General features: G+C 43.4%; 1 protein-coding gene across 8 annotated transcripts in view; it reads right to left on the minus strand.

The window, feature by feature from the left end:
• ZNF385B (zinc finger protein 385B) overlaps window positions 1-14780 on the minus strand; it is a 298102-nt gene that overhangs the window by 99474 nt on the left and 183848 nt on the right. For 7 of the 8 annotated variants that reach the window (XM_053269237.1, XM_053269243.1, XM_053269221.1 and 4 more), the window contains one exon: window positions 5712-5854. The exons of the other annotated variant lie outside the window; for it this stretch is intronic. In XM_053269237.1, coding sequence (XP_053125212.1) covers window positions 5712-5854 — 143 coding nt within the window. The remainder of the gene's footprint in view (window positions 1-5711; window positions 5855-14780) is intronic. 8 annotated transcript variants of the gene reach the window in all.

Consider the following 14780-nt stretch of genomic DNA (forward strand, 5'->3'; position numbering starts at 1 on the left):
TCAGCCAGTTCCTCTCCTTGCAAAGAAGCCCTGTACATATACAACTCAAATGTTAACATCTAACAATTACACAGATCATGCTTTTTAAATTTATTTATATGTTGAACTTTTCAACAAAACGGTTCTCAAAATGATTTATATAGAATAAGAATAAGAAGATGGTTTCCTGTCCTCAAAGGGCTCACAGTCTGAAAAGAAATACATAGCAAGCATACACCAGCAACAGCCACTGGAGGAATGCTGTGCTGGGGTTGGATATGGCCAGTTGCTCTTTCCTGCTAAATAGAAAGACAATCATCATTTTGAAAGGTGCCTCTTTGCTCAGTTAGCAGGGGGTTTTAAAATTAGTTTTGCACCTCTACCTACCCACCTCTACCTACCTCCAGAAAGATGGTACCTTACAGAAATTAAAAGGGGATGGTCCCTCCCTACAAGGGGCTGAGAAACAGAGGAAGCAAGACCTGAGCAAAGGTAGAACTTCAATGCTTTGTGATGATAGATGAAGCAAGGTGGACACTGGTAGAGGGCATTCCAGTGATAAGCAGCAGCTAAAGAAAATGCACATAAAAGGAAGAGCGGTGGAAACCCTGCCCGTTAAATGAAGATCGGTGATGAGCAAAGAAAACAAGGGAGTTAGAGAAAACAAAAGAAGAAAAGATAATTTAGAAGAATTAGTGGGAGAAGCTTGCACAGGGTCTTAAAGATGTTAAGTGGAATACAATGGCAGACTTTAGAGATGGAAGGGATATGAATTGTATATCACTGTAATTATATACAAGTAGGGGGAAGAACCCACCACAATTTCACTGTAATAATGATGTAATGTCATGTTTTCTGACACTGCATTGGCAAAATGCTAGGCATGAAATGCCTGTCTGTATTGCCTGTGTTTCCACATCGGGGCTGCTGCATTGTCTGCAGGGTGCCGCTCATATTTCCCATGCCTTAATTTGACTTTTAATGATGTGTTTTTGCCCTATAATGTTGTAAATGCACTGCAGGAAAGTAGCTGTATTTTTCCATTGTAGGGAGCCTTGCCTCACATTTTATGCATTGTAACATGTTGCAGTATAGACACTTCTTTGCCCCCTGCCACCTGCCCATGCTTGCTTCCTCTGCCCCCTCGACGTGGGGAGAGAAACAGGCAAGGAGAAATCTCGGCTCCCTCCTTTCCTCCCCACAGATCCCAAACCACACACCTCCCCCGTCCTCCACTTGCTTCCAATATAACTTGAGCTTGTCAACACAGAAGAGCAGCTGAGCAGATTTCTAAATCCAAACCTTTCGCATGCACTTTTTACTGAAGAGGAAGCCCATTGAACTAAATCATTTACTTCTGTGCGATCCCACCTGTTTTCTACAAGGCAAAGGGCAGGGAGAGAGAACAGTTGCTTACTTAAAAGGAAGCCCATTGAACTGAATCATGATTCATTAACTTCTGTGCAATCCCACAGCCCTCACTGGAGGAGTGCTCCCCTCCCCTCTGCCTTTCCTCTCATATTTGTTTGTTTATTTGTTTGTTTCTCTGGAGGCGCAGCGCCGCCATCCTCCCTCCTCAGGAGAAGGCCCAGCAGGAGGGAAGCAGAGGGGGCGATGGCAGAGAGCAGAAAGGCACCCCTCTGCCATCACAAGGCTCCCCAGCCCTAGCGAGGCTCTGCCTGGAGCACAGACTGAGAAGGAGTGGTGGAGGCGGCGGCTGCTGCTGCTGCTATAGTAACAGCTGTCTCCAGCAGCCCCGGCAGGGGAGCTGAGGAACTGCTGTTTACCACCGCCGCCATGGAAGAAAACACCCACCCGGGTGCGCCAGTTCCTCTCTTCCCCCTTTCCAGGCTTGCCACAGGATTCCCTTTTGCTCCCCCATTTAAAAAATAATTAAAAAATATATTCCTGGAATCACTTGCGTAAGGATGCAATGACGCCATGACTCCAGTGGCCCAAATGGAGCAGGAGGAGGGGCAGATAAATGCGTTTCAATGAGAATATGGACACTCCTGCCTGGAAAATACATTGCAGCAGACAGAAAATATGAATGGCCATCAGCTTACAATGAAGCATTAAACAACCCTTTACTCTCATTTTGAAACCATTGCACTATTCTGTCACAGCTTGCAACACATTAACCATTGCAAATCTCGTAGTTGGGAATTCTCTCTGGTAAAAGAAACCCTTTTTCATTACAGCAGAGTGCACAGAGGCACAACACAGCAGAATCTGTTAGGTACGTATGTATGCTGAGAGTAAAATAACTGGAAGCCAGTTCATAGTTTCAAATCAATATAAGTGGGATTTATTAGAGAACTCCATTCTAGATAGGAAAGTGAGGAGATAGGATCTCTAATCTATCTATCTAGCTGGATGCAGATGGATTCTGCATCTCTGAACACATGGTGCAAGGAGAGAGGAGCTTGCATGTTGCAAGGGAGAAGGAAAGGAAGAGAAAAAAGAGGAAGTGGCCAGGCAGGAAGTAAGTAAGTCCCTAAGAGTAGCAATCTACATACCAAAGGGAGAGTGTCAGAGTGGTAGAGAAGAGATGACCAATGTCTTGACCCTCTAGCCCTCTGACTCACTAGTCTGTCCTCCTATGTCATTGAGACAAGAGACAGTGCATAGTCCTTCACTTCCAACATCCGGAAAATACCCTGGAGCTTTACGAAGGTTTCCACCCTCCAAACAACAGGAGGCCAGACTACTATCCCTTTGCAAATCCATGTCCCAAATGTGTTGTTTTATAGTCTCCTTTGCCTTAGAATAGCCATGAGACAGCAGGGCTGGGGGGGAGAGTCTGTGACTCCGGAGTTTCTCCTCTAAAACTCTCATCCAACCTGAATGGAAGCTGTCAACCAGGGTTAAAGGGGCCAGTCCCATAGGTCAAAACATTAATTTGAAACAGAAATTGATCTCATTTAACAAAGTTCGTGTTTAAAGAGACTGGCCCCAACTCCATACAGAGAGCAGTACTGGGGACACAGCATGATACTCCAAAGATCGCTTTCAGAAACCTTGACTGGATCACCTCCAGGGAGCGGAAATCCTCATAAACTCAGGACTGTAATCCATACAACAGTTGAGCAATTACCTTACCCTGAAACACATCAACCACGGAAGGAATAAACAACCGCCATTTGAAAAATAGATTTTGAGGATTGCTGTTCCAGTTCTTGGGGCAATCTCCGTGACATGGGCAATGCCAAGTATTAAAGCATTTACATGTTGGATAGCCAAGTGTTCTGCTTTTTAAAAACTAGGCATCTGAGCTGTCTCATTTGGTTTAAGTGGAATTCTTGGATTTCAGACAAGGAGAAGAAACCCACTAAAATGGGTCTAATGTGAACAATATCCTGTCAAAAGCATTTCTTGCGAACTCCAACATGTATTCATTTTGCAAGATTCAGCATTACCTTTATGCAACTAGATTGACTGCACTGGCTGACAATGCAATGCTGGCACTGCTGATCAGCTGGCACTTCTGAGCACATTACAGGCAGCCCTGGCACTGTTGTGTAAAAGTGCTGTAGTGCTTAAAGCAGCTCACCCTCAGTTGCACAGTGCTTGCCCTGGAAACAATGTGCTGAGCAAATAGTGCTGCACAACTGCGGATGTGCTGTTTTAGGTAGTAGCACAGCTGCGTTCTAGTGCAACGCTGCTGGGGCTGCCTGCAATGTGTGCAGCAGTGCCAGCTGATTGGCAATGCTGGCATTTCACTGTGCATCAGTGGGCCTCTGTTATTAAGAATCTGATGCAGAAGAAGGTACACTAAAACAACTCCTCAGTTTCCTAGATATACAGCAGAAAATTATGGAGCTGAATGCAATTAAACAAGTTGCTCTAGTAAGAAACTAATCTGCTTATTTTCCTTTCACTATCCCTACAACAGGACTAAAATTGATGCAAATTGGTTAGGTGGTCCACAAGTTAGGTCTCTTGCACCTCAAACATTCACACATCTGCCATATTGGATTGGGGTGGATGACATCATTGCAAACTATACCGAGGTACCCCTATGTGTCATTTACTACAACTGTACCAAATTTGGTTCAAATCAGTTAGAAGGTCCACAAGTTAGCCCACATGTGCCTCAAATGTTTATGCATCTGCCATCTTGAATTGGGGTGGATGACATCATTGCATACTATGCCATTGAGGTGTGCCTACAGCTGAAGTAAATTTGGTTCAAATTGGTTAGGCTGTTCACAAGTTTGCCCACTTGTGCCTCAAAAGTTTGTGTGTCCGCCATCTTGAATTGGGGTGGATGACATCATCAAAAACGATGCCATTGAGGTGTCCCTATGTGACCGTATTGGTGCAGGCATTGTGAAGTTGATGGGACACACACACGGATAGGAAAGGAGAGCTGGTCTTGTGGTAGCAAGCATGACTTGTCCCCTTAGCTAAGCAGGGTCCACCCTGGTTGCATATGAATGGGAGACTAGAAGTGTGAGCACTGTAAGATATTCCTCTCAGGAGATGGAGCCACTCTGGGAAGAGCAGGTGGTTTCAAGTTCCCTCCCTGGCTTCTCCAAGATAGGGCTGAGAGAGATTCCTGCCTGAAACCTTGGAGAAGCTGCTGCCAATCTGTGTAGACAATACTGAGCCAGATAGACCAATAGTCTGACTCAATATATGGCAGATTCCTATGTTCCTATGTATGGACACATGGAATACCAGGTGATCTCATAAGCCTACAGGAAAGTAGGCTAACAAAAACCTCCATGTCCAACATTCTTTCTATGAGACAACATAAGAACATAAGAAACTGCCTTATACTGAGTCAGACTATTGGTCTATCTAGCTCAGTATTGTCTTCACAGACTGGCAGCGGCTTCTCCAAGGGTGCAGGCAGGAATCTCTCTCAACCCTATCTTGGAGAAGCCAGGGAGGGAACTTGAAACCTTCTGCTCTTCCCAGAGCGGCTTCATCCCCTGAGGGGAATATCTTGCAGTGCTCACATATCAAGTCTCCCATTCATATGCAACCAGGGCAGACCCTGCTCAGCTATGGGGACAAGACATGCTTGCTACCACAAGACCAGCTCTCCTCTCATGCATCCCACCATCTTCTCCCACCTGCACAAAAGATCACAAAGTATTATGAGCAGAGAACAAGTGCTTTTTAGAAAGGACAAATAAATAGGGCAAATAAATGGCCTCAATATGAATTTAGCATATTGAATCCATATGGTGCAAAAACTGTAGGCTAGTTTATTTACCAGGTCTGATCATCTTAGTATGAAAGGAGAAGGTGTATAAAGATCTCTTTAATGACTGTGTAGAAAGGAAAGAGAACTTACTGTTCAATAGGGTCGTACAGGTAGTGAATGGGTAGCATCTAGAGAGATGCAGAAAACATGTTTGTCAAGGAGCTGACTCTACATGAGGCAAAAGTTATGCTGACCAAGAATAATTCATATTTCTTGTGTCATGGGTCTTATATATATATATTGTGCTAAAATGCATGCATTTTTAAAGGCATGTAGTTCTACTTCATCTGGTTGGTTATGAGTACACAATCCATTCCACAGAGAGGGCACTTCGTATTTATGAGAAGCTGCACAAAAGCAAACCACAGAGTGGGTTAAAAACATACTTTGTTCAGATGAATGAAGTCTCATGACAACAACAATAATTAGCAATGAACAGGGTTGTGAGATGTGCATCATGTACACAGCAAAGAACAAGGGCAATGAGAAAAAACAAGCACTATTGTTTACTTACAGTGTTAAAATTTGGGAAGAGTCCAACAGCCGAATTTCCATCAACTGGAAAGGACATAAATGGTTTTATATCCAAGGAGGGCTGCATCAGGAGTGTGGGTGTTCGGACAAGGGTAGGTAGTGTAGTAGTGTGACATGTACTGCCTGCAGAAAAGAGAATATTTAAAATGAGAAATTATAAAAAAACACACACACACTCTCTCTCTTTCTCACTCACTCTCCACACACACCACACTTTTATCCTCACTGTAGGCCAGAGGTTCCCAACCTGGGAACCTATTGTGGCTGAGGGTACTGGGAGTTATAGTACAGCAACATCTGGAGGATCCCAGGTGGGGGACTACTGGCAAAGGCATTAAAAAAAGTCACCCAGAAGTTCTTGATGTTGCATCCTGTGTGGATGAAGCATCACAGATTTGTGATACAAATTCATGCAATTAAGACATTTCTTTCTCAGAGAGAAGGTAGAGCACTTCTGCATCATCATAGGTGTTTAGATCTTGCAGAGGTGACATATGGTCCCACATTACATTGGCAGGAATAGAGAAGGTCTGTTTGATAATGAACTCCTCTGGTTAGCCAAAATGGCATGGATGAGTACTTCTTGAGATTAGACGCTTTGGCTGATCAGTATTGGCTACATGATCTTCCACTGAAGCCCCTTATGTCAAACTGAAACAGAGACATTTTCTCCCTTACTAAGGAGGGCTATCTATGTGCATTTCTCACCTCACAGACAGATATATGTCAGAAGAGCTTAGCAGATTCTTTTCTGGTGATACATCTAGAGGTATCACAATAGCAGAGAGCAGTATACCAGGAAAAAATGTAGCAGTTAATTCAGGTTTGCGGGATAAGTTAACATGGGGGTAGACAGTGTCTGGCTTCACCTTAAGTGGCACAGTGGGGAAATGATTGATTAACAAGCAGAAGGTTGCCTGTTTGAATCCCTGCTGGTATGTTTCCCAGACTATGGGAAACACATATATTGGGCAGCAGCAATATAGGAAGATGCTGAAAGGCATCATCTCATATTGAGCAGGAGGAGGCAATGGTAAACCCCTCCTGTATTCTACTAAAGAAAACCACAGGGCTCTGTGGGTGGCAGGAGTCGAAATCAACTTGACGGCACACTTTACCTTTAGACCAGGGGTGGGGAACCTTGGCCCTCCATCTGTTTTTGAAGTACAACTCCCATCATCCCCAGCCACAATTATGAGATTGTGGCTGGGGATGATGGGAGTTGTAGTTCAAAAAAAGCTGGAGGGCCAAGGTTCCCCACCCCTGCTTTAGACTATGGCTATTTCATTGGAAGTTGGAGGCAAAAGTGGAGGCTTACATAAGGTATACTGGATACATATGAACCTGATTCCTAATTTACAAATTGGAGCATAAATGCTCCTATAGCTTTCCAAATACCTAGAGACAAATTATACGAGTCTGATAGAGGCCTAGATGAATGGCATTGGTTTATTGTGTCCCATGTCCCTTTAGTACTTGAAATCCTAGGGAACACTGCTGCTTTGCAGATTGTCAGAAGTGAGTTTCAACTCCTCCTCTTCTGGGTTTCAGACTCCTTTTACTTCGGCTGCTCCAAGAGACAGGTTAGTACTTTAAGGCCTCTAGCAGCCTGGCCTTTACTCCCTGAAGAACCAAAGAAGTGCCTGCCCCAACTGAGCAGGCTTCAGGGTGTGAGACGGTTTAGATTAGGAATGCCACCACCACAGGGTGTGGAATAGTTAATTACAACACTTCAAGCCAATTCATAACATGTATGGTGGACTAGAGAATGTGTTTTAGTGGACTAGAGAATGTGTTTTTATTTCTTTTGTAATATATTTATGCTACAAAAGAAATAAAAATAACATTCTCCATTCTTCCTTGCTGGCTAACTATTGTTCAGTTTATCTTCTTTTTGTTTCTAAATTGCTTCAATGTATATTGTTTTATCTCAGTATTTAGATTTTCTTTTATCTGTTTCTTTTTATCTGAGTCCCTTTTTGATTCTTACCAATCTGGTTTCCATAGTTATCATTGAACAGAAATTACTTTATTTTCCTTAACTAATTCTCTCTCTCTCTCTCTAAAGAGCAGTGTCAGTATTCAGTTTTTCTTTTTCATAATCTGTCATCTGCTTTCTGTGTGACTGAATATCATCATCATCAACATATGATCTTGGTTTTTGTGGTTCTATTTTGGGTCTTATGGATAAGAGGTTTTCCTCTTTTCATTCTAGCTATACGTGGCATTTCATTCCATTGGCATTCCATTCATGGTTGGTTCTTCCTTCTCTTCTTTTTTTCAGTTTACTGAGGTTCCTAAAGTTTCTGTTTTAGGCCCTTTGCTTCTCCTCCCCCTTTCTTTATCCTTTAAGTCCTCTTCTAGTATTATCCTATTTGTTATCATGTCTGTACTGATAATATTCATTTGTTATTTTCAATCTGTACTCCTCTTCTCTTGTTATGTTCTGCCCCCACTCTCAGCAAAGTGTCCCAGGAAAATCAGTGGTACCTTGCATATATATAGTCTGGCCATGAATTAACATATCGATGCTAAGACATGGTCCACTGCATAGCAATAGCAATTTAAAATAAAGAGGACAAAAGAGCCCCCAAAGACTACTAGGAATGTACGAGATGGCTCACTTCAAGCTAGGCCCAATTTGGGTGGTGTGAATTTGAACCAGCCCAGCCCCTCCCAAAGGGGAGTGCTAGTCCAAGTTTGAACTCAATCAGTCCCCGGTTCAAAGCACCTGCTTAGGTATATTTGTAAAGGGAGATTCTTGAGGAAGGTTGAATCGGGCCCAACCAATTCAATCTGAACTGGTCCCAGTTTGGAAAGTCCGCCCCATCTGGTTCACGCTCAAACCGTTCAAACCGGGTTCAGCTCGAACCAGGTTCAATTAGAACCAGTTCTGTACACCCCTAAGCTCTTGTCAGAACACATTGGTCACTGAGAACTATCCAGGGTGCTGCAACGTCAGTTGCCTTGCAGGTTCCTGAATTTGGTGACAGGTCCATGATTTAGCGCTCAACTATCAAACAGCTTGAGCATTTTGCTGACAAGTAGAGGGTTTCCCACAAGTGGCCAGGAGTTGGAAAATCAAGTTCAAAAAGAACTTCTTAGTGAGTACATGGTGCATAATAATTTGTAGTAAAAGTTCACCATGACTTCTAGATAATGTAAATTAAATGGACATCAGGATTTCATTAATTAGTAAAAATCAGGTATATAAGAACAGCTCTGTTAGATCAGGCCTATTTAGTCCTATCTAGATATCCAAGGCCTATCTAGTCCTGCATACTGTTTCATACAGTGGCCCACCAGAAACCTCTGGGAAGCCCACAAGCAAGAGCTGAGGGCATGCCCTCTATCTTACTGCTGCTTCTCTGCAACTGATATTTAGAGGTATCTTGCCACTGAGGCTGGCCTATAGCCTCCAGACTAATAGCCATTGATAGACCTGCCCTCTATATAAAAACATAGGTTTTTATTACAAGCATTTATATTTATCACAACTCTGTCATAACTACATAAAACCATCATTAAAATTGCTTTACTGTCAGTTATCTAACTCCAATAAAATAACTTCCAAATACATAGTCTGCTCCCTTACAACCTCACTCTACAAATCAATTATATTATTTCAACAAGCACAGAGGCAGCTTCATAATCCATCTGCTTTTTTTAGTTCAGACCACACGGTTCATTATCTCTCTCCCTTACAGCTCATCAATATGGCCTCAGCTCCCTTCAGTCTCATCTGGTAATCCTTTGTTGGATGCTTCTCTGTAGTTTTCTATAAGTCTAGCATTAATGAGCAAGTAATTTACTACTCTTCCTTGTGAAGCCAAATCTTGGTTTTCACTTTCAGAGTCAACCAAACTGCCTTCCTCAAAAGCTGCCAACCACACAGCTCATCAAATTTATCAATTCTCCTCAAATTATGTTTTCTTCTTCTGACATATTATTTTAAGGCACACTGCTGTACTTATGATTTTAAGGTTTTAGACACTGTCTCTCTAGAAAATGATATAAAAAACGGCACCCTCTCTTTCCTACTTCAATTCCTAGTGCATCTACAGCACACCAAGTTCAAATAAATACTCTTTTTTGCACCTATCCTCTCAACCTCATGTTATAGTGATGGCAGCCATACATCCCAGCTGTAATCCTGCCTATATGATGGGGGGTCCCAATCAGCTGCTAAATACTTACTATATCACACATCTCATCCCAGTCCTATTAGAATCCTTTGCTGCTCCTCCCCTTTCTCATTTGTCCAAAAGATGGGGCAATCTATTTGCTGGAAACAATTTCTCTGGTAAGATTACTTCTATCATATTTTAATGCACCAACATTTTGGTAGGCTGCTGACTGCTGCCAGTGGCACAATTCCCCCCAACCTTGGGGCCCAAGACCATGTGGACACAATGCTTTCACGGGGCCCCATCAGTGCTCCTGTGGCCTGCCAGGAATCTCTTCCCCATGCCACCACAGGTGCCAAAGGCAATTCCTCCACACTAGCAGCCTGGCACTGGCCAATGGGAGGCTCTCCTGCACATGTGGGCATGTGGCTGCTCCTCTCCCCACCTGTTGATCAGCTGTTCCATGGATGAGGGCTGGCTGAGGCAGAGCACGCTAAAGGCATGCACAGCTGCCTCTCTGCTTACCTTCCTTTCTTCCTGCCAATCCCTAGCTCTTCCTGGCAGGTGGCGCAGCAAGCCCAAATGGGCAGTGTGTGCCCGCCACTGTGGCCTGAGCTTGCCACCTCCTCTCTGCCGGTGTCCCCAGAGTTGTCCCAGCTTCTGCTGCTGCTCTCCACTCCAGCCAGGTTTGTCTGTCTCACAAATGCTGTGTGAAACCAGGGTGTGTTTAGAGAGGTTGCTTATTTTACAAGGGGAAGGCACAAACTCATTAGGTCCAGGGTTTAAAATCCCCTAGCTACACCCCTACTTGCCACATTGGTGCAATTTCACCAAAGCCACGATGAAGAAAGGAAGTGGACAGAGGAGAGGGAAGTGTTTATGAAGAGCGAAGTAACAAAAGGAAGCACTGGAACATTGAAGTGAGTGGACCAGGCCTGCTTAAGATGTACACTTCCTGGGGCCTCAGGCTCAGTGGGTATTCTTTTAAATCCCACCCATCAAACCAAGGGTTGTTTCTGGCAAATACATCACCCACCTCTCCCAACATACTGTCTGAAATCCACTGAGCACAGAATTTGTTGGCTTTCCGTAAGGCATGCAAGATGGAAATGTTCCGTTGGATGTTCGGTCGCTGAGAGGGCTGGTCGTAGAGTGATCTGGTAATCCACGGTTATTATGTCTTGTAATGAGTACTATATGGGGTTGTGGTTATGATGTTACGTATGTTGTATTTCATAGAACTGTGTTGCTTTGTATGTTGTTGCTTGTAAGCTGTCCTGAGTCCTATGGGAGTAGGGCGATATATAAATCTAAATAAATAGATAGATAGATAGATAGATAGCCTAGTATTAAACCATCTCTGGCAGAGCTGCTGCCAGAGTCTTGTGGTTTGTGACCTTGTCTTGGAGCTGGTTGCAGTATCATAATGTCTGCACTTATATTAAAGCACTGAAGTGACTAGTATGAGGTTCTTGTGTTTTCTGAAACCTGTACCATGAGCTATGGCTGACAAAGTGAATAATCACAAATGGGTGTTAATGTTCCTACCTGACTGGCTATGCTCCTGATTCATGGGGAATTTATCCTGACAGATAATGTGCTACAATACAATCCCTTTTCCTCCCCCGTTGTTTATTGTATGCAAAACTTTTTAAAATATCTTCTAAGTAAGTCAGTGCCTGTAGTTTGCATAAGCCTGAGAAGCAGGTTGACAGTTGTGCTTAATTATCTGTAAGTCAGAAGCTTATTCAAGTGTATTCATAAATGCAAAACCTGCTAAAGGCACTCTAACATACAAGCATCATCCTATGTAAATCTGCAGTGAAAAATATATCAGCAGAAAAAGAAAACTGCAGGAAAATGTCGAAAGTTTTAATAGCTTACTCTGAGTTCTTAGCACCCCAGAATTCAGCACATTAATGTGCTGTATTTATAAACATATCTTTCCTCCAATTAGCAAATGTTACATTCACTGTCAAACTCAAATCTGTTAATCCACACTGATGTCTATCAATCACTTTTATGGTTAAATAAGCATATTGTCAGGAGTTTGGTTGTCTAAATTTGTATGGTGGGGGAGGGCATCAAAGCTCCAGTGCCTGCAGTGATGACACAGCTGGTCAGTGGAGGAATGAAATGGTGTGCACATTGCTTTTGCCCCTTCTCCTCTTCCTCTCTTGGTGTCACAGTGGCAGCAAGAGGAAGAGAGAGAAGCAGGGGGTGAGTATCAGTTAGGGCAGCAGCAGCAGCAAGAAAGCACCAAGAGGCTGGAGTGTCCCCCCAGAGTGTTCCCCACTGGTTCTGACCTAGTGTTGCTCTGGAGTGATTCTGTATCAGGCTGGGCATTGGGAATTAAAATGGAGCGAGTGCTTCAGACTGCTTCCACTGCCATCCCCTTCTCCTCTTTCTCCGTGTGTGGAGTGCCAAAAGTTGTGGTGGCAGCAGTGAGAGGAGGAGGAGGAGGAGGAGATATGGTGGGAAAAGCAGACTGGAGCATGCACTCATTTTTAATGGAACAATGCTATGTAGGGGTTGAGTGTTGGGGAATTAAAATAGCGTGTGTCCTCTTTCAGCTTCCGGGTGCTCAGCATTAGCTGAGAATGCGTAAAGAGAGGCTACAGCAGGAAATGGGAGCCTGGGTGTCAGCAGTGGGCCTTCCGGGGATGTAGGCTGTCAGCTTTTGCCCAAGGGTGCCACAACCTGATGCCAGGACAGAGGACCATTACAATGGTTTTGCCTGAAATGTTACCTAATGGGGAATCAGAGACTTTAAAAAAAAAAAAAAAAGGACTGTATATCCTATGACAGCTCTTTCCTTTGGAATATAATACCCTTGAGAGGCTGAGGTTTTAATCCAGGAGGAGAATGGGAGAAATGGGAGAATTACTAGCTAGAGCTAATTAATATGTGCAGCCTGCAAGGGATGCAACAGTTGCTTTGGAGGGATGTAATGAGGGATTAGCAAGTGTGCTGTCTACTGCAGGAGTCTGTTGGTGACGGCTCTGCTTGTGTAATTGCAAATAAAAAAGAAATTACACAGACACCATACATTTCCAGTGCTCTCTCCCTCAAAGGAAACTAAGCCCTGTAGAACTGCTCCTGGGCTTCCTACTGCTTTGGGAAGTAGGGAGCTCTTCATAATGAGCTCAAACGCTCTTAGCTTGTAGCCAGTGTTAACGAGTCCATCTGTAAAATGTAAAGTCTTCTGCCAAACAAAAATGATATATAATGGACCATATACCTTACAGCAATGTTTCCCAAACTTCAGATAGCTGAGTACATTCTTTTTCTGAATAAAACTGGAAGCAGTCTCCTCTAAGGATGAGCACACTAGCAGTGTAGGGATGTACACAAAACCGACCAGGCCAGTTCGGTTCGAATCTAGCCTGGCTCAGTTTTGGCAATGGTCAACCTGGACCTGGTCCGGTTCGACCGCTGAACCAGGTTGAAATGGCTCAGAGCTCTACTGGTAAAAGGTAATCTGGTGAGGATTGCCCTTTACCACTAAAGGGGCAGGGGCTTCCCTAAACCCATAAGGGGCAGGAGGGGAGTAATTTAGTACTTACAGTGGAAGCTGCAGATGTGGTGGTGACTCCCCCTGCACCCCCACTGGCCTCCTCCAGAGTAGCCTGGACTGGCAGCTGCCCAGGCTGCTTTGCGGGAGCCTGGCAGGGGTGGGGGGAGCCACTGCAGCTGTGGCTTGCACTGGAAGTACTAAATTACTCCCTGCCCATGCCCTCTAGGTTTAGGAAATCCCCGGGCCCTTTACTGGTAAAGGGGAATCCTCATCGGATTCTACTTTACCAATATTAATTATTATTTCTCGTTTACACAGTCAGACAGGTTTTATTGACTGGTTTGTTTTATCCAGACATCGAGTGCTTCCCAAGAACCTGAGATGCCAGAATTTGTTATCAATATTGTTCTTGTTGTTATTATAGATATCGTCACAGAATATAGACTAATCCCAGTAAAGTTGCTTTTTGTAATTGGCTGATGGTGATTTCTGTGGCCCCTATGGTGTTGAGGTGCTCTTCAATGTGGTTTTGGGACTGTACCCAGGGTGCCAATTACCACTGGGATTATTTTGGTCTTCTTCTGCCACAGCCTTTCAATTTCAGTTTGTAGATCTTTGTATTTTGTGATTTGTTCTATTTCTTTTTCTTCAATTCTGCTATCACCTGGTATTGCTATGTCAATTATTTTGACTTTTCTTTCTTCTCAACTACAGTTATACAGTATTGTGTGGCAGATGTTTGTTTGTAGTCGGAAGTCCATAATATTTTTGCATCTCCATTTTCTACAACTTTTTCAATGTTATGATCCCACCAGTTTTTGGCTACAGGTAGCTTGTATTTTTTGCAGATGTTCCAGTGTATCATCCCTGCTACCTTGTTATGCCTTTGTTTGTAGTCAGTCTGTGCGATCTTTATACAACAGCTGATTAGGTTGTTTCATTATTATTGTTATTGTTGTTTACACAGTCAGACAGGTGTTATTGACGGGTTTGTTTTATCCAGACATCGAATCCTTGCCAAGGACCTGGGATGGCTGAATTTTATTGACAATGTTGTTGCTGTTGTTATAGATATCGTCGCAGAATATAAGCTGTTCCGAGTAAAGTTGCTTTTTGTAATTGGCTGATGGTGATTTCTGTGGTCCCTATGGTGTTGAGGTGCTCTTCAAGTTGTTTTAGAATTGCACCTAGGGCGCCAATTACCACTGGGATTATTTTGGTCTTTTTCTGCCACAGCCTTTCAATTTCAATTTGTAGATCTTTGTATTTTGTGATTTGTTCTATTTGTTTTTCTTCTATTCTGCTATCCCCTGGTACTGCTATGTCGATTATTTTAACTGGGTTTTTCTTTCTTCTCGACTACAGTTATATCTGGTGTATTGTATGGCACATGTTTGTCTGTTTG

Source organism: Hemicordylus capensis, chromosome 1, assembly GCF_027244095.1.
Source record: "Hemicordylus capensis ecotype Gifberg chromosome 1, rHemCap1.1.pri, whole genome shotgun sequence".
Taxonomy (NCBI): domain Eukaryota; kingdom Metazoa; phylum Chordata; class Lepidosauria; order Squamata; family Cordylidae; genus Hemicordylus; species Hemicordylus capensis.